Source organism: Larus michahellis, chromosome 11, assembly GCF_964199755.1.
Source record: "Larus michahellis chromosome 11, bLarMic1.1, whole genome shotgun sequence".
Taxonomy (NCBI): domain Eukaryota; kingdom Metazoa; phylum Chordata; class Aves; order Charadriiformes; family Laridae; genus Larus; species Larus michahellis.
In genome coordinates, this window is record NC_133906.1 from 5,575,476 (window position 1) to 5,600,951 (window position 25,476).

General features: G+C 40.5%; 1 protein-coding gene across 1 annotated transcript in view; it reads left to right on the forward strand.

The window, feature by feature from the left end:
* SLIT3 (slit guidance ligand 3) overlaps window positions 1-25,476 on the forward strand; it is a 522,490-nt gene that overhangs the window by 452,756 nt on the left and 44,258 nt on the right. The window contains exons 26-27 of the mRNA XM_074604436.1: window positions 8,263-8,360; window positions 14,715-14,854. Coding sequence (XP_074460537.1) covers window positions 8,263-8,360; window positions 14,715-14,854 — 238 coding nt within the window. The remainder of the gene's footprint in view (window positions 1-8,262; window positions 8,361-14,714; window positions 14,855-25,476) is intronic.

A 25,476-nucleotide genomic window follows, 5' to 3' on the forward strand; every position in this document is an offset into this window, starting at 1 on the left:
GCTTATGTAAGGAGCGGTTTAGAAGGACAACCAGGATTTACATGGTAATGAATGTAATTGCAAAATAAACCTCCCATGTCGACTGAGAATTAAATTTCATACTCATATGAGAAGAACCAGAGTTTTTAAAAAATAATATGATGAATCCTTGCACTTTGACTTTGACAGGCATATTCTTGATTACTAGCTACAGAGGTAATGGAAGGTGTATTATACCCTGGAGGATCATAAATCTTTCTGATTTAAATAAAATGAGGCTTACGAGAGCAGAGTTCGCCTAATTTGCTATAAATTGACAATTGTGATTTATTAACAAGGACAAGGAAGTCACTAAGAAGTGCTGCTGCCGTGCCCAATTATTGTTTAATCAGGTGCCAGATGAAGCTAGACTGGCACAGACGATAACTGTACAGTGCTGAAGAGGGTGAGGTATAAATAACCATTACCTGTGTTTTTCCTTCAGACACTAACACTGTGGGAGTTTTCAGAAGGAGTGAAATCAGCCAAATGGCAGCAACAAAACTAGTATCAGTGTATCTTCATAATCTAGCTTCTGTGCCATCTAGCCAATAGTATTTCTCATGATGCTTGTGAGCAGCGGGCAACTTTTTCTCGTATTGTTGTGTCAATGTAAGTACAGCTGTATAAACTGAAATAAAAAAAAGAAATCAGAGTTGTCTAGGTAAATTCAAAGATACCTTAAAACTTTTTTCTAACTAGAAATGTATGAAATTAGTTACTTTTTCATGTTAAATTAATTGGCTTGTAATAGCAATCCTCAGAAGGTACATTTTTATTACCCCATTGGGGTAATGACTTTAGACGACTAAAGAGAAATAGTTCATCGCCATTTGAGCACCTTAACCCAGAGGCATCCAAGGCGTGGATGTCTGTAGCAGGGTCTGCATTCGGAAGGAGGAGTCGCAGCCTTTTTGTGAACAATGGATGATAAAAATCTTTCCACTTCCACCTGGCAATCTAAAAGCGATCTGATCCAAAATTGCTGTGATATTACCCGTGCCTTGCCAAATAATTTGTATATATGCCTAAGCAGATGGATCTAACATACACCCTGCCAGCTCTTGTAGTTGTTTGACCTTGCCAGCGAGCGTCAGCTCCATCTTTTCCAGACTGAGGCTTAGCCGTTATGTCCATGGCCAGAAAGAGCATAAACAAGGAAACAGTATCACCTGGATCTGCTGAAGAACTTCAGACTACCGTATATAGAGATCAGTGTGTAAGCTGTCTTAAATACATCTTAATATCGGTGTAATCAATTAGGAAGTCAGTTTCAAATGGTTCCAATGCTAAAATAACAGTAGACTAATTCCCAATGCTATTTTGCTTAGCCCTTACTGCAAAAGGATTTAGATTAATTTTATATTTTAAAGTTAGTTTTGTTCTTCACTCAATTTGCAACATCTCTAATCGTTTCATAACTAAGTATTCCCTTCACAAAGCCGAGTAGCGGTTTTTGCAGTGATCACTGAGGTGTCCATGCTGCAATTAGCATAAGATGGCATGCTAACTTTCATGACTTGCTTTAAGATTCGCAGTACATTTAAAACTTTTCCTTTTCACAATCTCATTATAGCAAATATTGGGTTTCTTAGCAATGAAAGACTCTGAAATACACAACCGTGAATAGAACTTGAGAGAACTTTTCCTGCCCAACTTCTAACTGGGTGTATTGACAGTGTAGCTGAATTCATGGCGTCGTGTTTCTTTGGTCAATTATGCAAAATTCTTCCTGTTTCTCCTTTGTATTTATGGCTTCTAAATGTTTTTATTACAGGGAAACTGCTGAATACCTAGCTTAATTTTCTAGTGGATTTGAGGCTTATGTGATAACATTTTGTGAGACGTTTCTTTCCCTTCCTGCCCTGGGAATATTTCAATTTACTCTCCAATTGTGACTATTTATGACAGGGGAATAAAGACTTCAAATGGTGAAAGAAGACCCTGGTAAAGATGCCACAAGGTAAAAGACTGTAGCATCACTTTATACCTTATTGGATAGCTGTATGGCATAACTTCAGGAAAACCTTTGATCATAGTTCTCACTTTAGTACGCATGAAAGAAGCAAAACTCCAGTAAAAAGTCCCTTCAAGAGTTTAAACTGAATTCTCTTTCTGTGCTGAGTGTCTGTGTCTTCTATTATTTCTGGATGGTTTTTCCCCCCTCTCTTCATTCTTTTATATGAAGCATCAGGATTCACGACTTGTTTGCACACCACATTTAGCCCTTCACTCTACTATTAGATGTTTGCAGGTCTGAATATATGAGTCCCTCTGGCACATGCAGATGTAGTTTTAACAGTCAAGCAATCAGCTTACATCAGAATTGTTCAGAAAACTGCGTTTAATAAACTACTTCCCAAGCTCTGTGGAAGCAGAGCAAAGCTTTACATAGTGGCCGTAAGTGTCCATTTTCCTTCTTAATTTCACAACATTAGGAGATTAACATTTTAAAGCTGGCAAATACTGGTAAGTTTGAATAACATTCCTGAATACACACACATAGAACACGGTGTACTTCTCAGTTTATCTTTCTCTGAATTTTCCTTCAAGCCTATCGTGAAGTGGAAGATTTTCTTAGCCTTTTCCCTTAATATAATGATCACTTACTGACTTCTGACCAGGACAACCATAAAACAAGTGCATTAATGTTTGAGAGACTGAGAGTTGCGTGTGGCTGCTTTACTTCCACTCTTAGGATTGTAAAAGTACTAGGGTTGCAATACAGTATCTTTGTAGCTGGTAATATTGTCTGACTTCCCTAAAAGCTTTAGCTATGTTTAGATCTTGATAATTAAGTTGTTTATGAAAATTTCCTAGTTCTTAATTTAAAGCCTCTATCAACTATATTTGTCTTCGTCTAGTATTTTTACTAAACACATGAATGCTGCCATCTGTTCTCTGCGTATACCATCTAAATAAAATTTATTATGAACACATTGTCTATTGTTGACAATGCGAATAAACTTCGGTATTTCTTTTGTATTGCACTTTTTCCCTGCGTGCTTTAAAACCTCGGAGTCATTGAACAAGGCTGTAATTAGCTGGAAGGAGGTCTCCCTATTCACAAACCCTTGAAGTTGGATAGACTTCTGCCTGTCTGCAGGTGTCTTCATCGCTGGCTGGATCGTGTTTCTGCTGCGGTCAGCAGGGATAGTTTCCTACACTGGGAGGTTTCTACCTTGTGCCTGTGGCGAGCTCCTGCTGCCGCCTCTTATCTCTGCCTGCTGCTGTCAGAAACGGGTGAAAGATCACATTAAAATGAACAGAGGTCAAATCTCTGCCATGCAGTCTTGAAGGAAGCTTTCAGTCTCCATAGACAATACTAATTTGTGAAAATTAATTAAAAAAAAAAAATCATTGCAGTGCTTGAAAGAATGACAAAGCAAATGAGTGCTTTTTCATCGTATTACCCTTTGTTCTTCCTGCTGAGGTCCTTCTTAGTTTTTGCTACTTGTTCTTGGGTGTTCTACTAATCATGATGTAATGTTTTCCAGTATTGGACACTTTTAAAGACTAGAATTTGGCACAGTCGTACTGAGGAACAGCTTGTATATACACTAATGCCCAGTGCGGTTAATTACTGTTGAGTATGAAATGAAGAATTGACACTTTCTAAGTATGGTGGATCGTTTCTGTTCTCATTTACTGAAATATTGAGCTGGAGCAGCCCAGATAAAATCTGGACCAGCTGAGGTACTTCAGACTTAAAAAGGCAGCTGGACTCGGAACATATATGTCTTCTGATTAGTTGCAGAAATTTTATGTTTCAACACCTAATCCTTTCCTCTCCTACAGAAAATGAGATAAATTATATAGAAGTGTTTTGGATCTGATGCTTTCCTATCAGACTAGACAAAAATTTACTGCAGCTTGAAAAAGCTCTAGAAAGAAAATATTGCGCGCAGAGGGACCTTCATCCTCTTTCTGAGAATTGCCGAGGCAGTCATTTCTTCTTGCCTGTCCTTGAAACAAAGTCTGCACCTCTTTTTCTGATTTGGACTTCATTAAAAGGCTCTTTAGTCTTGAAGCAAATATATAATATTCTCCTTTGTAGTTATTTCCAGGGAATGTAATTCAAAGAGTTTTTCCCAACTCACAGATAAATTAATTTTAGTGATGCTTGACAGCAATTCCATTTTTCCAGTAAGAACGGTCTTACTGTAAATTGAGACTAGAGAATTGCATTATTCATTTGAAAGATGTTTCTAGAATGTCTTTAGGCTCTTTTGGGTAGTGACAGTCTTATACAGAAATAAAATGGCCTGCCTTTGCTGTAGATTTATTAGTACCAATATTTTCTGCGGCTTCTCTCCTTTCAGAATTCTTTGTTTTTCGTAGTCTTCTGTGTTAGAGAAACTGTAGTTGTTTTGTGTGCTATCGATAAAGTCAACTCAGAGAAGATAATCCTCAGAGAAGGATTAAGTGCTGTTTGCCCGTTTATTACAATGAGTAAACTGAGTCAGAGAGACTCTAATTTTCCTAAAGCCACGTAGCAACTTAGTGTTGTAATTAAGTCTGATTCAGCAGCACGTACTAATCGGTTTCCATGGTGCCTGAGGCCCAAGAAGCCCATAGTTCAGCCATGTTCAGTACAGAAACGAGAGCTGAGTCTAAGTCATGAGAAATTTCCTGTGCCAGTGAGAGAGACTGAGAATGTCTTGCTCTCGTTTTAACATTTATCTTTATTAAATTTTTACAAGAACATTCAAAATAATCTGCGTAATTACGGTAGAAGTGATGGGACTGTTTTACACGGTGTTCAACTATGACGAAAACCTTCAGAAAAACAGATGCTGTGGTTTCTGCTTTGCTTCTTGCTGTGCTTAACTGCAAAGGGTTTAATATTGTAGTGATACAGGCATGAAGCGTTCATATGAAACAGAAGGAACTGATGTTAGTGAAGTATCTATAAAATAGTCAATGCTTCACTAGGATAACGTGGTGAACACGCGGGATTCACAACACAGATGGACAAACGCAGGCAATGTTGCAGAAGGGTGGTGGCGGATTAGTGTAAATGCTGCGTGGCTCGCATCCGTGAAGTGCTGCGGACCACATGGTGCCAAAATAAAACCTGCATGAGCTTCCCTCGGCGCGTTCCCAATTCTTCCCTGAGACATGTGGAGGCTCGGGATTTCAAACGGAGAAGGACAGGCTGTTTGGCAAACGCAGCACGGATGGAGCAGAACCCCTGTCTGCCAGGCCTTGGGCGAGGTCTTCGCGCGCTGCCTGCACGGCTGCGCTGGGGGAGTGAGCTCGCAGCGAGGCAGGGGGGTGGCCAGCCCTTTCTGCTCTCCTTTGGAAATGTTTCTCTTCTGATTCAACTGAGGAAAAGGATGTCCCTGTTTCGTTGTGTTCGCACAAATTTTAAAATGCGAAGCTGCTTCTCCTCTCTCTGGAGAATGCTGGCCTTAAGAAATACAGCTTTGTCTCCCATTTCTGTAACAAAGCTCCTCTGTGGTGCTGGACGAAAGGATAATTACTGTGTGTCTCTGCTCTTCTCACAGTCAATGACAGTGTGTCCTACCTGACAAAATATTGAAGATTTCAGTAGTATTTGGAGGACTGAACTGCATGACGTGTGACTGGGAGAGCCTAGCGGCATGAGTGGCAGATCAGAGCAAATGAACTCTGTAGAAAAGTTCACACTTATAAGCTGGTTTGGGTTTTTTTAATGCCTTGATTAGGCTCAATTGAGGCTGCACCAATTTCAATATAAGCACTCCAGAGAGAAATTAAGATTTCTACTATTATTTATACAGTACTTAAAACATGAATGGAGCTTGAGCTTTCACAGAATCAGCCCAGTGCTTGTCCTGCTGGTTTGTCACCTCCAGGCTGGGCACGTTGCTGGAAATGAGCACACCAGTCAAGAGCTTTTGACTTTTGATCAATGCAGGGTGTAAGAGAGGTGGGCAGTGATGAACAAGGGTTAGAAAGATGTGACCAGCCTATTTGTTCTTCGCTCAAGAGCAATATTTCCCAAACAGATATGCATCCATAGACAAACTGATGAAACCCATCCTGGTGTGGTTTTCCTGAGACATCTGTTCCCTTATAATGCACAAAACCAGGTAGTCTTGATTCAGGGAGCAGCTAGGTTCTTTTGAGAAAAAAGATAGGGAACGTTTTCCTTGTTGAGAGTCAAATAAGCATTTCAAACAACTTTGACATAAGAACAGGAGAATTGCCGTAATGGGTCTGCAGTGCATTTACCTGCAGCATTCTGTCTCTCATGGGCGCAGCAGTTTGAAAAGGGGATACAAGCCTGGCCACCACTTCTCTCCAACTCTCTCAGCACCCGCCATCATCCATCCAGGGATGTCGTATCTAGTTTGGATCTATTGCATGTGAATTTGTCTAATGGCTTTTATACTATCTAGCTTCACGACTTCCTGTGACACAAACATCCCAGAAGCTCATACTTTGGGAGAAGTATTTTCTTTTATCTGTATTAAGCTCATCTTCTAACATCGGTAGATGTCACTCTACTGCTGAGAGATTTAGTATGTGATAAACTCTGCATTCGCCACCTCCATGATTTTGTAAACCTCAATCATATCACCCCCACCAGTTTTCTTTTCTCCAGACTAGAGAGTCCTCATCTTTATAGCATCTTCTTCCAAAGTAGTTGCTCCGTCTCCTTGCACGTTTTGGTAGTCCTTTTCTATGCCTTTTCTAGCCCCACTGTATTCATCCTGAGGCAAGCAGATCATTGTCAGGTATCTGCGAAGTACAGTGTTAGGCTTCTCAAAGTCTGTTCTTAATTCTAATGTGGTAGTATGTCTTAAGTGAGAAGAACAAAGTCTCAAAGCTAGGTAGCAAAAAACCTAACAGTTGACGCTCTCACGTGTAGTGTATGGCTGAAGCATCAAGATGCTTCATTTTGACATGGCCATCATAAAAAAAAAATGAGACCACAGAAACTATCTGAGTGTCCCCCGCTCACAGCAGGTAAGTAAAGTCTGAAAAGGGCTGGAAGCTGTTGCAAATTTGGTGGAGAAAGGAATGACTTCTGACGAGTGTTGTCAGCAAGGGAAGCTGGCAGTGGTAGGGTAGTGTTCAATACTAATACACGAAAGTTACAGCTGTTATGAACAGATGTCACGGGCTGGCATCTGCCCTCCTTCTTTAGAAACTTACAAGTAGATATACCATTGTTTTCCTCTAAATTCTTTTAATTCCTCTAAAGTACAATGTAAATAATGTTTTTTAAACCAAAGCAAAAAAACCCAACAACCCAGCAACCTTGACTAAATTAACGTATCTCCTGAGATACTTTTCTCATCTTGATTGCAGTCATGTATCAGCTTTCCGGTAGATGAGCTGGCAGAGGGCCACTGCTAATGGGATCTTCGGTAGGAAGAGCAGAAAGATCTCTTGGACTTCTTGTGATTGCACAGATCCCTTGAGTATTGAGGCTTTCAGGTGTCTTTATTCCACCCTACTGTGTGCGTTATTGAAAAGCAAAGCCAAACTTTTTGATGTATTTGCCAATTTTACAAATAGCTTGTTCTAATCAACAGACTATAATGATCAGAGAAATATGTCTACGCCTTGAAAAGCCAATAAAATTCAGTTGATAACAGCGGAGGTTGTTCGAGCAAGCGAAGTTCAGTTGGAACTGATGTGTATTTTAGGGCGATCTTTAAGAAGGGAACTGATCGAATGATATATCTCAAACAGGATTCGGTGTGTTCTGTACACACCGAAATTCAAACTCAGCTCCCACAATAAAAATTACTTTCCCCCCTTCGGTTTTGACAATGCGTAGTAACGAGCATGGTGTACTGTTGCAGTGTTTAACTGAGCACTTGGTGAATGCGGTTGAACGAGTGCTGACTCTATGAGGTCTCGTGCTGACTGTGTGTGGCCTTCTGCTTACCTTTGGTCTGGGTTAGTTCTTTTCATTGTAACTAGCATTACAGATTAAAGTGTGTTAGAGTAATGGTGAAACCAGCTGTTTCTTTAAAACAGTCAAAAGAAAGAGTTAACTGAAATCCTGGAACTGAAATGATACCAAGATACCCACCCGTCTCATTGATCGGAACAGCCCTGCCCAAATTCTCTTTTAAGTAATAATATAGCTGACCGTCAATGAAGAACGTTGGGTGATGTGATGGGTCTGAAGACCACAGACCTCCTGTAAGTGGTGGCACATATAGGGTGAGGGAGCAAGAGGCATTGATTCAGATGACATGAGTCTTACTAACCTTATTTCTTTTGAATTTTCCCAAACAGGGTCGAGACTGCAGTGTGCCCATTAATTCTTGCATTCAAAATCCATGTCAGAATGGAGGGACCTGCCACCTCACCGAGGCAAATAAAGATGGATTCAGGTAGTAACACAAAGTTCATTTAAAACGAGATGATAAAATTAAATGTATTTCTACTTTGCATTAATGAACTATAATGGCTACTTATAAAAGCTGCTGCAGGTGACGCTTCTATTTGCCATACAAAAAAATTAATCTGGTTTCATTGGTGACATATTGTTTCTTCTGAAAGAGGCCTCCTTATTTTCTCATAATGGAATATACTCTTAAGAGCTATTTTGAGTGGTCTCCCTGATCTGCATTGTGTTATCTGTATGCTGATTTTCCTTGTCATTTCAAACTCTCATATACCCTTTTTTTTGTATTTGTAAAAGAAGTATCTGTTGCTTGACAGCAGATGCAAAATGTTTTCATACTGAAGAATCTCGTAGACAGACAGGCTTTACAGAAACAATTGAAAAACACGGAGAGATTGCCACATGTCGAGCATTGTGCCTGCAAGCGAATAATCTTTCCAGCTGGACATTACGGATTTCAGTTTTCCCATATAAGAAAGATGTAGCGTAGGTGAGGATACTCCAAGAGAAGTCCAGAAATTTTCTTGAGGTACTGGGTGTTTTGTGCTGCTACAGGCACTACTTTAGAGCTAAGAAAATACAATTTGAGGCTTTGGCCACTAGTTGTCATTTAAGTTGATAGAAAATTTTTTTTAGAAGAGAGTTGCTGAAATTTCCATAGATTTGGTCCTCAGTATTTATGTTATTTCTTGCACAAAATATGTACAAAAGTACACCAAGCTGTTGTTTCAATTGCGTATATGAAAGCCTCGCTTCTAAAAGCTTTTATACGTTACTGAGGCTGCTGCTCTGTCTTCTCCTATATATAGCTTCCTGTCAGTGACAGCTGGAGGGAGACACTGAATTGCAAGGTTTATAAATGGTGTAAGCAGGGAGTCAAGCTAGAACATTTTTTCAGTGTGATTCCAGTTCGGTTTCAGCTGTGATTAAGGCTGTTCCAACTGAGGTTAACTGTTTGTTCACCAAGTCAGCAAGCCCATGTCATCTTATGTCGGAAAATAGGATTTTTTTTTCAAAATAGAAAGGGCCAGGTGAAAGTTTGGCTGAGTGACAGGACTTTAGGTGCAGTGGGAGACTAGTACCCCCCTTCTGTTCCCCGACAGATGGTAGGATGCCTTTTATATTGCCAGCAAAGCATTGCGGCTTCTTTTTGACTCCCCCGATCCCTCCTGTGGGAATTAGGCCCCAAAGAGCTTCCATTTTGCCCTCTGGGTGGGATGAGTGGGGAAGCAGAAAATGAGAGAAATGCCCCAAAGCTTCTGTCTCTGTGCCTGCCCACCCTTGAGAATTCTCCCCTTACAGAAAGAGATGCAGCACATGCTGGACGCAGAAGGACACTGATGATATTACAGTGGAAAAGTGCAGGTTGATGGGGATGAAGGGACACCGTCAGGTGGTCTTCGGTTCTGGTTCCCTTCTGGTCACCCTCATGTAATGCTGTTTAGCTTTTCCCAGCTTGTGACAAAGCAAAATTGTACCACACTAGAATATCTGTTTTCTGTCACTCAGCACTTATTTTTCAAAAATCTAGCTGATATTAAAAATGTGCTAGTAAAATGTTTTGTAATATCCATAACACCGGAATGGAAGGCTTCAGCTTCTATTTTGCATCAGGTTTTTCTTTAGCATTTTAGTTTTGTTCTATGGCAGAACATAAAAAGTTTTGAATGACCAGAAATAAAAGCTACTTCTGAATTTTTCTGGTGAAGAATTTTACAACTTCACAGGCTTTGTTTCGGTTCCAAATGAACGTAGTTTTTGAGATCCTTTACAAAACTGCAGGGGTGGTTTTGTTGCTTAACAACATATGAGGCTTTTTAGGGAAGATTTCTGCTTTTATAGTTATTTATATAGTTTCAGTTGGTCTAATAAAAGCCACATAAAACCCTATCTCATCAAAATCTTGCTTCATAAAATTGAATGTTCAGCTTATGCATTGCTCTGTTTTCTCTCCGTGTTTTTAATTCAGTCAGTCCCTGGCCCCAGCTGCTCTGGAGAAGGGGAGTGTGGGGCTTTAGCATGTCTTGAGAGAAATGTGGGGTGGGGATGGAACCGTCAGTGAAGGGGAAGATAAAGAAACATTTTGAGATTGAATTTGGTTGGCTTGGGTTCTCTTGGTGGGAAATCTCCTCTCCAGTGGATGGCAGCAGTCAGAGTTACGTGCATATAAATTGTGTTCATCAAGATGGGAAAATGTTGCCTTAGATTATATGCTGTGAGGAAGTGGATGTCAAAAACATTTTCATGAGAGGCCTCCTTGGATTTTTCTGTTGTGTGGCCTGTAAAAGAAATTATATCTTCTGTATATTCTCTTCCCTAGGGAAATATATTCATACACAAGCTCTGCTGCCAAACTTGTCAAATCTTTACTCTTGTAAAAAGGAAACTTAAGCCAAAGCTCTCTCCCTATGAAATGCCAAGCAGTTTAACTCTCAAGTTTCTGTAGCCTTAGACAAGAAAATTACCTTTTAAATAATGCTAAGGTGGTGATGTTCCCCAGGCAAAGGCAGGAAATTCATAGTTATGACTGAGATTCCAGCCTGACTCGCCCGCTGTGCCTGGTACCCACAAGGGCTCGCAGCAGCGGGGGACTGAGCCGCTCAGATCTGTTGTAATAGCAAGTCCTGGTGGGGCAGCCGAAGGGCAAAGGTTCAGCTGGAGTTCTTCAGTCCTTCTTGGCATCTTTTATTCGTGCACTTTTTCAATTCTGAGTAGTTTTCACATGCTCTTTTTTCAGGTAGGGACGACTTCTGTATTAAAGAATAGTTAAGTGGCATTGTGTGGCTCAGGGGATTAGAAATATTAAATTCTTCCTCCTTTTGAATTGCTCATTCTAATCTAATCTATGTCGTCTTTGAGAAAAGGTTACCAAAAAAGGTGCTTGTTGAGACTGATAAAATAAGATGGTCAATCTGACATGTCCTGGTCATTTAGCGTGCCTGTAAGGGAGACTTCGACAAAGGGAGGCAGAGCTGTCAGCTCTGCTTCAGTTAGCCGCAGGCAACCAGCTGATCTCTGATAACCTACCATGTTGGGAAACAAATTCTCTGGATTATTTTAACTTTTCTCCATACAAAACCCCCTCCATCTTCCAGAGTGTTTTCTTTAGCATTTTCCACAAGCTTTAAGTTCCCTCATAAATGTAAAATCCTGGAACTCATTAACTCCCTAGTGTTAATTCTGCCTAGTTCAAGGAAAAACGTTGCACTTCCAGACTTACAGGCTACTCCATTGGGATGTAGATGTAAAAAGCTCCTTTACCAAGAAACTGTAATATTCCTGAAAGAATTACTATCTCTATGTAAAAGCTGATTTTTTGAAACGTGGTACACTAACGTATGCCTATGTTAATAAACAGATACTAAGCTGTTTCATTAGAATTTTGGGGGGAAAAAAATGTATATAATAAACTTATAAAATTGTCAGTATACTTCAGCTCCGAAGGTTTTCCCAAAAATGTTGTCATTAAGTTCTGTGTTCCCTTGCACCTTCATGAGGATAAAAATGGTTTGGGGTTGTAGCTAGATCTTTATTTTTAGGAAAGCTCAACACTAACAGAAAATCCCTAAACTGGAGGAATAGGGAATTTGGACCTTTATGCAATCACAGCATCTTAGAAAATAATTCTTTCCTGCTGGCTCTATTGTTTCCGAGGTCCAAATGAAATACTGTCTCACACTGCCTGACTATTTAATCAGTACAAAGTTTTCATCGTTGCCTCTGGAATTAATTTTCTCTCTCGGTCAGCTGGAACCCAAGCTTGATGACCTTCCAGTCACTCTGCAAACTTAATTTTTCTTCTGAGCTTCTTCTGGGAAAATACATACAAACGGTCCCAAACTGCAACTCTTTCAACAAATGGTTCAATCCGGGTCCCAAATTGTATGTTTTATCATTTAATTTCAGTCCTCATATTTGGCACATTTGAATGCAAATCAAAATAAAGAATCATACGTAAGCAATAATGTAGAGACTCCCTATAATACATAGGGACCAGTAGCCAAATGTCATCAATTATGCTGACGTTTCCTTCAGTATGGAATGTGTCCTAATACTGAGCAATTGTATGTTAACAATCCCATATGTATTGTTACTAAGGGTAACTCTACTGACTTGAACCATTACTGTGATAGTATTTAATAATGTCATTTTTAATTGCATACATCCAAGCTGTCCTGATCCTTTTGTGGAAGGAAAATGGTGTTATTTTCACATAAAAATAACCAGCACAAAGCCACTCTTGTTGCTTTTCTGTAAATGGAGAGAAAAATTTGTGCTCCCAAACTGAGACCTTGGATGCCAAGTTGCAGCCTGGAACATATTTTTATGGCTGAGTTATAAACCCCTGAAAATGGGGTTTTGTAATCAAAAAGGGAGACATGATGAATGTGCCACTGTATGTAATTAGATGTCTTTAACCCCCTCCCTGACACTTGCATTGCCACAAAAGATTGTGTGCCAGCTCTTCTTTCTTATCTGCCTCCTGTGAGCCTCTGGATCATTGCAGGGTCAGCAAGAGGACATATTTTATTAACAATAATGAGCTTGAGACAGGAAAAGAAAGTATTTCTTATTGATTTATTGTGTCCTAAATTGGATTTATTTGAGCAGTTTGGTTTTGGTTATTCATGGTGAAGGTTTTCTAACTCTCATGACCTGTGAATGGTCCCTGCAGAACTGAATGAAGATCATGGTTAGCGTGTGATCTATATGCCTATTCTGTACCCATCTGGTGGCTCCAGACACATTCCCTACCCTTTTTTCTTCCGCTTTGCTATTTCCTTAGTTTCTGAGGTTGCCCGCGTCATTAAGAATCTAACCTTATCCTTAGGGTCCAACCTAGGACCTACTGGAGGTGGATACAGAGCTCTGCACAATCCCTCCCTTGGGAGTCCCTGCACTCTGCTCCGTCTGCAGCACACAGGAGCTAGAGAAGTAAATGTCATGCTGAGAGCAACCAGCCCAAAAGTGCTGCAGTTTTCTTCACGGGCTCCGAAGATCCTCTGTTTCTCCAGGGCGTTCTCTGTCTCAACCCCGTGAGACCTACATACAGCAGGAAGACCACCCCATGTCCACTTTGTCCATCTGAGCTGAAAAAAAGTCCCCTGCGGCCACCTCTGCATTGGAAATTCTCCTGGTTTCAGGAAGCAGCGGATGCCAATTAGTGTGACTGCTCTGGTGCTTTCTGGTTTTCATCCTCATCAATCAGTAGTGCTTTACATTTGTTCCGTTCCTTTTCTGCCACCAGAACTTGCATGGGAAAGGAAACGAAGAGCTGAGTGAATGTGTAGCTTGGACTGGAACTCGAAACAACACAACTTCCCTTCCACGCAGGCTTTCTCTGACTAGTGAACAGCAATACTGACACTTCAAATACCATTGCTGGCTTCTTAGAAGCCACTGAAATGACTGAAGCACTTAACACATGTTTTTAGACTCTCTTTTAGGAAACTGTGGCGTCTACGTCTTCATCACTTACGGCTAGTTTAAAATATAAAGTTTCTCTTAGCAACCGTAACTTCTAGATCCAGAGACAAAATTGAGATTGAAAAAAAATTAAAGTCATTCTTCAGCCACTTAGTTTCTTACACTCCCTCTAGGGACCATACGTGACGGTCTTGTGAGAAAAAAAATACTTAGTGCAATTATTCTTCAATAGTGTCCACATCCTCACAGAACCGTTCCTAGCTCTGCCATTGTTTGTTTGTGTTTTAGTTGAATTATCTAGACATCATCAGCTCTTCTACAAATAGATGTTGGAGGAGCCGTAGAAGTACTGGAACCTTACTGCACTTGTAAAAGCAGTCATTTCCAAACATTTCTTGTTTGGACAAGTGACAAAGTGGTAATGAGAAGAAAATGTTCATGTCTGTAAACTCAATTCAAACCGTTGTTCTTTAAAGAGAGTGAGCTATCTACAAGCTGCCAAGTCGCCCTATCATTGTGCAGTCCTCAGTAGGCAAGTATCCGCATACTCACAAAATCATTAACAGAGAAGCCAAGGATTTGAATATTGTGACGAGTGTTTACTCTCCTGCCCTGGAGTTGCTTACTTCAGTTCAGGGCTAGGGTTATCAACAAAGAAAGCAAAGGGAAGCACGACAGAGGCTGTCTCCTGCTGGTGCTTTTATGTCTCATGTAAATAATTACATGACCCCTTGAACCATCAGAGTGCATCCCTCACCAAACACATAGGGTTAAAGTGCTCTGTACTTCACCACAGCAGTGACTTTGGCTCCAGCAGCTCGCTTTTGTGTGTTTTCATTTTAGTTTTATACCTCAAACTCCTGCCACTTCAGATCCATGCTAACTTTTGTTCGTTTTTTTTCTTTCTCCAAAGCTGTTCTTGCGTCCTTGGGTATGAGGGGGAGAGGTGTGAAATAAACCCAGATGACTGTGAAGATAATGACTGCGAGAATAACTCTACATGTGTGGACGGGATCAACAACTATGTCTGTCTCTGCCCTCCTAATTACACAGGTAAGAAAGAGCCACAACCAAAGAACATCAATCCATGAGGAGTCTTTCAGTGCCTGAAGGGAAGGGTCCAAATGCACGTTTACTTTGTCCATGCGTGTGTAAGTAACCAAGAATCTAGTCCCATTTTAAATCAACCTGGATGTCTTACTGGAAAGATGTTATTTCTACCAATACTGCAATACATGTGCTCACAAACATGGCCACTTTTCTGAGTCAAAATACTGATGCTTCATTGTAAAATACATTAAAAAACCAGCAAAGTTTAAGGTGTCAGAGAAACTTGTACTTCTGCACGCACATTCTGTAAATGTATTTCAGAAATATTCCCAGTACTGAGCTGAGTCTGATATACATCTGTTCTGAATCTTGGAAAATAAAAATAGTTCCTGTTCAAATTATGGTAGGAAAATAGCTTTTGGGGTATGGCTTTAACCTGAGATCTCAGAGGTCCACATTTATTAAATAAAATGAGCCTGACAGTGTGCCGTTGAAGTTCATTATCTCCATTTCACAAGTGGAGAAGCAAAGGATATGTAAGAAACTGTAGGCTCACTTGCGGTCTTCAGAGTGAACCCATGGCAGGTAGCCCAGCTCGGCAGATGTGCAGTCACCTGCTAAGTCCACGGTGACAGAAGTTGGTAACTGAGTTAGATATGGAATTAGTATCTCCAGCGCCCATCCTGCATTTTAGATAAATTCCTTCCTAAACCTTCTGCAAGAGCAGAAGCCCTCCTTACTGGAATCTAAAAATGCTTTTTCTCAAGTCGTTACTGGAGCATACCGTCGACTCATTCAAACTGCGTTAACACGACCTTCCTGGCTCAGCACAGAGTGGTAAGGAAACACCTGCAATAGTTCCTGCTTCCATCCTTTGAAATGGGTTTATTACCTTCTAAGCATGGAGAAGTAATGAAGGGCTTCTTGTACACTGAAATATATTACATGTCAGGGGATTTAATGAGGATCAAGCCTGAGTGGCTGAGTAAGGCAGGAGGAAAGCTTCTAGAATTTCTAAACTCTTAAAATACTTTTGTGGCTGACACAAAGGAGGCCCATGTAAATCTTTAGCTGAGAAAAGCCTTATGACTTGAATGTACATTTATTGGAGTTCTAAAATGATCTTTCTGTCAAAAACTGAAAAACTTCAGCCTAGCAGAGTAAGAGTTTTGCTTAGAGGATGTTGAGCCCGTTGTGCTTAACTTGTGCACTATTTATGTGAGCTGTGCTTGGGTGGTTTCTAACAAAACTCTATACAAGGAGGCGGAGTCTTTACATTTACAAGAGGAAATATGTTTTCCCAGCCAAGAAAAGACATATCTAAGTAAGGAACTGAATCCAGCATATATATATGCAAATGCGCCTTCCTTTTCACAGGCATATTGCAGATTATCTTGGTTTTTGCAGAGAAAAAAGATAGAAAAGAAGTAGATTGGGATTTCTTCTCAAATGGCAGACTGGATAGGGGCCAGAGAACTCATATGATACGATACTTCAGACTCAGTTTTGAAATAATTTTAATCAATATCCAGCTTTTCTTTTTTAAACCTGAATATTGTCTGTGCTGTGCTTATCCTTATTAGCAGGATTTTGTCAAATACTAGACCCCCCCCAGTGTTGCAATGTAGGATGCACACAATTGTATGTGCCACACAATAAGCATTTGCACAATGCAGGCAATAGCTTTGACTACAGTTGAAACAAACTGAGTTTTTGAAAAGCAGGAAATACTTCTGGAAAATATCATATGAATCATAAGTGAAAAAGACTGCAAAAACAGGGGTGTTGCTTAAATTAGAAATCTGAAGGGTTACAGTAGTTCACGTTGCTTAAAAATAGGAAGAATTTAGTGAACTGTGATAAAAGAATTGCTTTAACCTGCTTAACCTCCATTTTGGAGGGGGATATCTCATCAAACCTCATCAGTCACGGGGAAGGACCCCCTGCAGTGCAGCTGGCTGGGCTGAACTATCCCTCAGAGGTACCCCTGGCTCTCTCAGAGCAGAAAGGCAGGGAACAGCATAAAATGGCTGGAAGAATGGAAGCCATCAGCCAAACAAAAGTTACATGCAAGCCAAGCAAATCTGAGCCATGGTTTTGAGGGTCCTCTAAGACTTGAATCCAAACACAAGAAGTTGGACATATCTGAAGTTGCTTGATTGAATGAACAGCAGCTGAGGAAATGCCATGGAAGCACATAAAGCAAGTCATGAAGAAGCACTTTGAAAGGTTTTGTGTGCTTGACCTGAAAAGAGAGGGATCTATTGACCAAAGAGTTTGACTGGTCTCCTGTGACATCCAGGGCAGCTCTTTGTATATTCTCTTTAAATAAACCTCTTTATAACAAAGCAATACCTGAAGCTACTATGGCACTATCTATTTAGAAAAAGTAAGTGCAGATGACTTTAACGTTGTGTTGAATATGCTAAGAATAGTGAATGCTAACATTTCGGAGAGCAAATGGGTCACTGGAGAGTCAGCAATACTTATTCTCATGCTCAGAATTGTGCACTGAGCTACCTGCCGCCCTCTCGGGTGCTGACTGTGCTAAACGTTGTCTTAGCAAACTGTGTGTGCTTCAGAGTTGCCAAGTGTGTGGATTTTATCTATAAATATATGAACAAAGAGTGGCTGATGGTGGGTACTTTCCAGGGAAGCAGTTTTTCTGTAAAATAGTCTGGGGGACAGTGAGCTCTCAATGTGATGCTTTGCGTAAAAGGCCAACGATACCCATAGGCAGGGTGTATCTAGTAGGACAGAAAATGTATGTAGTATCTCTCTGTGTTGTGCCCAAGTGTTATACTTAGTTCTGTTGTTCAGAATTCAAGGAGAGATGAGAAAGAGGCTTAGAGTGAAACATGAAAAACCTTGGGGGATTGTGAATACATCTTGACGATCTCAAGAAAAAATTTATTTGGCTCACAAAAAGCAGGCAGACAGAGCAAGCCTTTTTTTGCCCCCCCCCCCCCCCCTTTTTTTTTTTTGCATACACTTGTATGGAGAGTAGACATTTCTTTATAAGGTTCACTGGCTGGCCTTTGTGGCTGAACAAATCCAGCCCATATATTTTTATCGATGCAATTAGACAAGAGTTGTTGGTCCTAGATACAAAGTCGATTTCTCAGCAGATGCTGTAGTTAAAACACAAGTTAATTCCAGAGTGGTCTGTCTTGTGCTGGAGATCAGACTAGATGTTTATGTACTGATAATTTGTGATGTTTTGAGTAACATTCAGGCTGTTGGTTATAGATGCCCAGCTCAGCTATTGCAGATTCCTTCTTTTCTTGACTGTAGAGGCAGGCAGGCTCCGGTAGCACTGCAAAGTAGGTAGGCTGAATCCCTCATCACTCTTGTGGTCCTGGATACCACAGTATTGGTAAGACTGCAACGATATTACAGTAAACACTGCATGTGTGAAATAAATGTGTGTTGTAATACAAAGAATAGTCTGAATACAGGGAGGAAGAAGATCCAAGAGCGTGTATGTGTGGTGTTCTGTAAGAAATATTTACGATCTCCCTTGGTTTAGTTGACTAATAGTTAAATCACGATAGTAAATCTTATGTTGCTAAATGAAATGCAAATTAAAAATGCATGTGTTGGAAATGTTGACTATTAACAGAGTTGTAGTATCCAGGGTTTGGTTTTTTCCATACCTTAGTATTTTTCTACTTTATCTTTTGTCTGTCTCATTTTACTTGTTGTAGCCTTTTTAGGAAACAATATCCCAAATAATGATGCATAAATTGTGCTTTCATTGCTTGGAATAATGAAGTCCAAAGATCTTCAATTAATAACTTTTTGCAGTGTTTTCCTTTAAAATTCTTTCACAGTCTTTTCCTCCACTCAAAGTAGATGAAAAATGGCCAATTTGTTAAGTGACTGCTGAGGGAAGGAATTCCCACACTCCAGCCCCATTTCACTTATGTTAAAAAAAAACACCCACACTCACACAATAACCTCCTTCCTAGTTCCTTTCCATCTAATGACTTTAAAACAATGTGCAAATACAAATGGGTTCAATGAAACAGGTAAAAATAAGTTAAAGACGACAAAACTGAGAGGGAGGGTGGGCAGATAGCTGATTGCTATAAAAAAGATTCAAGCCCTTACCTGCACCACCAGGTTTCCTTACCATTCCTAAAATGAATATTTACAATGTTTGTTGCCTGTAACCAAACCAAACCAATTACTCATGCTGTGTAGCAGAGCCTTGATGGCTTTTATTGCCAGCTTATGTCTTATCTTTCCCCTCCCCAACTGGTTAGTTAATCCTGAAGCTAAATTATAAACATGTATTTCCTCCAGGATAATCGTGTACCCAGAGTCCAGCCAGCTCTACAGCCTGAGCAGTCTGTGGGCTGGTTTGCAACCTGGTGGGACCCCTCGATGGGTTACAGCCCCTCCTTACAGTTTTGTAGGCTTTCCTCCTCTTTGAAAAGAAACGTCTCTAGGATCATCGAAAGAGGAAGCTATGAGGCTCTGAGCAACCTGATCTAGTTGAAGATGTCCCTGCTGACTGCAGGGGGTTGGACTAGATTGCCTTTAGAGGTCCCTTCCAACCCAACACGTTCTAGGATTCCATGAATTGGATCATTCACCCTGGTTCTTTTCCTCTTTGTATTTTTCTAATTTTTGTTGTTTTGTCTTTAACGTGGCCTATCTCCAGCTATCGATATAAACCTTCTGCTGTCCCCCTAGCTTTGTGGTTTAGAAATGTAGGACAAAATTCATACAGTTCTTCTTTTCCATCCCTTCTTTCTCTTCCCTACTGCCATAGACTAGACCTTCTTGAGAGCCATCTCTGTTTTGCTTAAAGTTCTAGATCCAAATATAGATTTTCGTACCTCCAAAAAGAGATCCTCTCCTCGGTGTCGCTATCGCCTGTGCTCTTCCTTGAAGAGGTGTCCAAACATACATAAAGGGTGAAACAGGCTGTACCAAACATGTACTATGTACTTTGAATAGTTTTATGATTTATCTACTAGTTTATTTAGTTTTGTTCGTTTGCTGTGACTTTTTCTTCTTCCCATCGATTTGATTTTAGCCAGTAGCAGAAATATGTAACACTTGCACACACAAAAAAAATCAGGAAATATTTCAAGTTTTGCTAAGGAACCTAAAAACCCTCAGCAAATAGCCACAACTCTTTGTTCTGAAACCTAAACACAAAAAAAATTACTGAAAATAGGTCTTTTCTGAAATACATGGCATCCCATGGTGGGGAGAGGGGGGAGCAAGCGTTTTAAAATAGTTTGTTTCCCTGGGAAAAAGCTGCAAGCAGTTTGTATCACAACAAAAAAAAATATATCTCTCAAAAAAGCTAGAAACTATTTCTGGTTTTATGTGTTTGGAAGAGAAGGCTAAGATCTATTTTACCTTAGGGGACCTTGTGGTGTCCTGTGGTAGATGGTATCTGGGATTTTTGCAGTTATGCTACTTTTAGACAGAACACTATTCACTGTTAGTGATTACGGTCCCTTTTTCTGGCGTATCTGATTGTGGTAATGTTTCATGGCCAGAGCCAAGCACTGAGTCAAGCCAAACAGCTCTGGAAGAAAGAAGTAGTGTGGTGACTTGTGGCTGACACTCTTTGCTGGCCCTCTCCAGCCCCTCTTCCATCGCTACCCATCGTGAGGCTGATTTGCAACAATCCCTGAGATGGGCAACCAGAGACAGCTGAATGAAGCTGAAGCAGATCATTGAGCAGTATGTTGTTATTTCCCCCTTGCAAGTTTTTAACTACGTGTTTGAACAGGAACAGGAAGGTTTTAGGTAGCGTGGTTCAGCCTTGTGGTTACACAAGGATATGGACTGCCCAATAAACACTGAAGGTTTAAATAAGAACTTAACTATCTTTTAAAATTCTGGAACTTTAGCCACAATTTCCTAGAGACAAACAGAGAAAGTTGTGGTCAAAGCTCGGTGTGTTTTCTTCCTTTTATTTGAAGGAGTTCTGCCTTACATGGAAGTTTCTCAGTTTTAGTTACTTGGCAAACGTGAAGTGTGTTTGCTTTCTGTGGAAAAAATAAAAAGGCACCCACATTTCCCACTTGTATAAATATGAATGAGAAGTGCTGGAAGAGCTGGAATTTTTAAGCTTTGTTCAAGAGCCTAAGCCCATTCCCAGCCCTGTTTTATTAAGAGAGAACCACGTGTCATTGCTATCAGATTGGACTCTCTTATCTCATTGTACTGGGGCTGAAGGAGGAAATAGCACAGTAACTTGCAGTTTTGCAGCCTGTCTTTAGTCTCAGTATGGGTGTCTTGTCATGCTGGAGCTCTCAGCTCCAGGATTTCCTCTGGTCATATTCCCATTTGTAAAATGTCATGTGTCATGTTTAGGGAACCAGATATACTGGAGAATTTCTTTTTGTTCATCAGGACCACAGTATATCTCTTAAGAAAATGGAATCTCAGCTACTACTGTCTTAAAGGATGGGTGGAGAGAATATTACTCCAATTCATTAAATCCACTCTGTGAAGAAACACATTAGAGGATTAGAAGTTAAGCACGAGCCCATTACTTACCTGCTTACGGGCAGGTGCTGCATAACTGGCAGGTAATAAAGGTGGGAGGAGCAGAGTCCACTATGGACAGTCAGTGTATTCAGCACTTCGACACCACAGCGATGGCCGCATTAGAACTGCTGGTAAGAAATAAGTAAATCTTTCTGCATATAAAGTGTTCTTCAGAAGCCTTTATTGGTTCAAAGACTGTATTGGGTTTACCTGGCAAGATTTTGGTAGCAGGGAAAGAGAGGGGACTGTAGGGGTGGCTTCAGTGAGATCAGGAGCTGCTCCCCTCTCAGACCTGCCACTGTCCAAATCTGAGCCCATCAGCAACACTGATGAAAACATGTGAGAGAAGCAACTATGCAAACGCCAAGGGCAGTGAAGAAGAAGGGGGAAGAGGTACTCCAGGTGCTGGAGCAGAAATTTGCCCGCAGCTCATGGAGGAGACCACAGTGAAGCAGGTTGTCCCCTTGCGGCCCATGAAGGACCACGTCAGAGCAGATATCCACACTGCAGCCTGTGGAGGATCCCATGCTGGAGAAGGTGGATATGCCCTGAAAGAAGCTGCAGCCCATGGAGAGCCCATGCAAGGAGCACAGGAGTTGCAGCCCATGGAGAGGAGCCCATGTAGCAGCAGGTTTTCCGTCAGGAACTGTGTCCCTTCAATCTGTTCCTGAAGAACTGTATTCCATGGAAGGGACCCATGCTGGAGCAGTTTTTGAAGAACTGCAGCCTGTTGGGAAGGATCCACATTGGAGAAGTTCATGAAGGACTGTATCCCATCGGAGGGAGCCCATGCTGGAGCTGGGGAGGAGCATGAGGAGGAAGGCGCAGCAGAGACAAAGCATAATGAATGGACCGCAACCCTCATTCCCCAGCCTCCATTCAGAAGGGCATGAGTCTGCAGTGTGTCTGGTGTCCTATCTGCCAGCCCTGGAATGACATCTCAGAAAATTTATGGCACCTCAGATGTGACTGGATGCACTAGATTGTGTGAATACCTGAATTAATCCCTAATAGATTCCAGACAAATCTTATAATTGGAAAACATCCATGTGAAGTAATACATCTTGAAAACATGGAGGGTCCAACAAAATTAGGATCTATTCCAGACACGGTGGTTGTGAGGGATAAGGCTATGTGCAGGTTACCACCTTGGTAAGAGCACTGGAAATTGTCTGGTTTAGTTAATGATTTACAGTATGTGCAGTTGTGGCATTTGTGATGTGAATATAATTTTTCAGACTTTGGCAGTGCATAGAACTGGAACTTATTCCTTGTTCAGAAATAGTGAAAGGATCATTATTTCTCTACCCAGATCTTGTTGTTTAATCAGTTATCCTTTTGTTTAACCTCAAGATTAGAGATAATTGCCCCTTAATTCTGAAAAAACAAACTACTTTGGGAATCTCAGTGTGGAGCCTAACTTCAAGTTCCCATTAATAGGCCAAAATGTGATACATGAAAACTCAGAAAGGAGTTTTTAAAGCATTAACACAAAGTAAAAAGCATAAAGAAACTTTTAGTTCTTTGGCTACTTAGTGTTGTGGGCAGTGTTCATCAAGTAATAGCCAACTTCATTGATAATCCAGAGAATTCTGCTACGGTGCGTTCCAGGTAATTTCCTTTATGTTTTGGTATCCAGCATGGCAGCCGAGTGCATTTGCTACTGAAGGGTTTTGACAGAGTTTATCTTCTCTTCATTGCAATTTTAAACAGTTTGGAAGTAAAAAGTTCATTTTTTTATTTTCTAAGATGAGCCATTCCGAACTGAATTATTTTCTTGACAACATCTCTACTAGTATTTTGGAGGAACATCCTATGTCTGTTCCACCCAACAATTTTTAGGTTCTGCGTTCTGCTGAAATTTCCAATTGGCACTGACTTCATCTTAATAACTGAAAAGAGAGAAGGGGAAAACACAATACAAGAAACATTTCTTCCGATACAAGTTATTAGATATAAAATGAGTAATCGCTTATGAGAAAAACAGTACAGTGTTCTTTATTAGCAGTAAAGAGAAGAGTTCCATTCTGACTTACCTGGCAAAGCTTGGAAAATTGCAACATACGTTTTAACCTCTCAAAAACTTCTCCCTGTGCAGCCTGTAAAAATTTGCGCTGTGGATAAAGGCCAGACTTTCTTCATCCTTTCTTCACTGTAAGCACTTTCCTTTTCTCAAGTAATATTGTGAAATTCCTGACAGTGTTTTTGCTTTTAGTCTTCCAGGCCTTACAAAAGCTTCTCTCACATTAAGGATGAGAATATTTTCTATGTTGCTTTACCAATTATTTCATGAATACTCTGAATGAGAGAACAAAGTACCACCCAGCTGACACATGAAACCGAAGAAAAATTATCAAACTCATTGGTTGCAAATTGGTGGTCTAGATTGTCTTTTCAGAACTGCAGTTTTACTTACAAATCAGTAAGTAAAATACTGTTACTGCATCCAGTCTCTCTTTTACTGATTAAGAAGAAATAGCGTAACTTGGATCCTGGTTTTAAAAGTCTAATGTGGCATGGAATAAATAGCTCTCATGACAGCACAGAGCGGAAAAAAGAAAGATGATTATTAAACTGTGTGTAAAAGTCATCTTTATTGCTCTATTGTTGTTTTGGCTTCGTTCTGAGACGTGTGGAAGGCTACAGAAAAGCCTAAGCATGTTTCTTGGCAGCTCTTCATAAGCAGCGAGCCCTGTGAAAAGTGAATGTGGAAAGCCCCATGAAAATCATGATTTTGCTGAAAAATTAAGAGCAGGAAAGTGTTGTAGGAGACAAAAAAAAAATATGTTTTGCTCTGGTTTTTTTGAAAAGCAACAAGTAATGCTGGTGAAGGGGCCAAGGGAAGTAGTTTCAAAGGGGCAAAATTACCTTTTGTACTGGTTTGGGATTTTTTTTCCCTCTCTTTTTTTTTTTTTCTTTTTCTTCCTTTTCTAATGCATGAGACAGCAGCAATGGGAGATCACCTGTTAGTGTTCCACCTGTCGGTACAACTTTCTTCTAACCTGAAAGTTGCATTTTTCATGGCAGATCAGACTGCTTCCTTCATCTGTCTAACGCTTGCTTCTCCTAAACAAGCACTAACTACCAGCACGTCACCACTGGCCGTAAGAAGTGTGAAATGCAGTGCCCACACAGCTGGGGATGTGCCTATCTTTATAAAGGTACCCTCTCCGTATCGTACCTCAGTTCTACAGACCACAGAACATTATTGACCTAACACCTCCGGCTAGTATGAAAAGTAAAATCTGATGGCATAAGTGGTTTTTCTCTTGTAAATCTGACATAGTCTTAATTTGTTCTTCACTGGGGTGCATTGCGTGGTGATCTGTTCTCTTTGACTTCAAGGAAAGAGAGTAAATGTGCCTTGATGAAACAAAAACCATCATTTGGGATGAAGGAGTTTTGCTTAACTGATTAGAAAAGAAATACAGTTGTTGTTTTCCTGTCTTTTATATAAGCACTTGAGAAACCCTTGTGTACCCATTGGAGTTCTGATTTGAGAATGCACAGGAGAGAGGAAAATGGGGAGGCCGGATTGTTTTCTACATTTGGGAAAGCATTACACTGTTGTTTTAGCATGATCAAATATCTTCCACAAAGAGAAATCAGTGCTGCTAGCAGTTGGCCTAAGATTAATGTCCAGTTTGTTTTCAGGTTCACATAGCTATCCAGTGAGAAATTTGGACTGGACCTTTAATTGCTGCACAGAGAAGCAGCCCTGTGTCACTCCAAAAAAAAGAGGATCAGATTTTTCTTCTGATACTGACATTAAAGCGGCCAATGAATATTGCACTCTCAGGTCTGAGGGCAGATTTTTTTGGCCCAGATATTTTCTGAGTGAATAAAATATGAGAAAGTCTTTGTGTAGCTGGTGCCTTGGGTTTTGCTTTTCAGAAAGTGTTTTATTTCCCTGGCATGCTTTCTGCAACATCTAGTGAACATTGGTGGAGCCTGAAATAATGTATCAAGAAGAATTTTCTTCCTGAGATGAGGCTGCTCTAGTTGCAAGGCATTCCCGAGTGAGCTCCCTAATGAGTGATGGATGGGAAAAATAACAGGAAGGATCCTTAAATGTTCCAAGTTTTGCATGAAAAATGATAAAT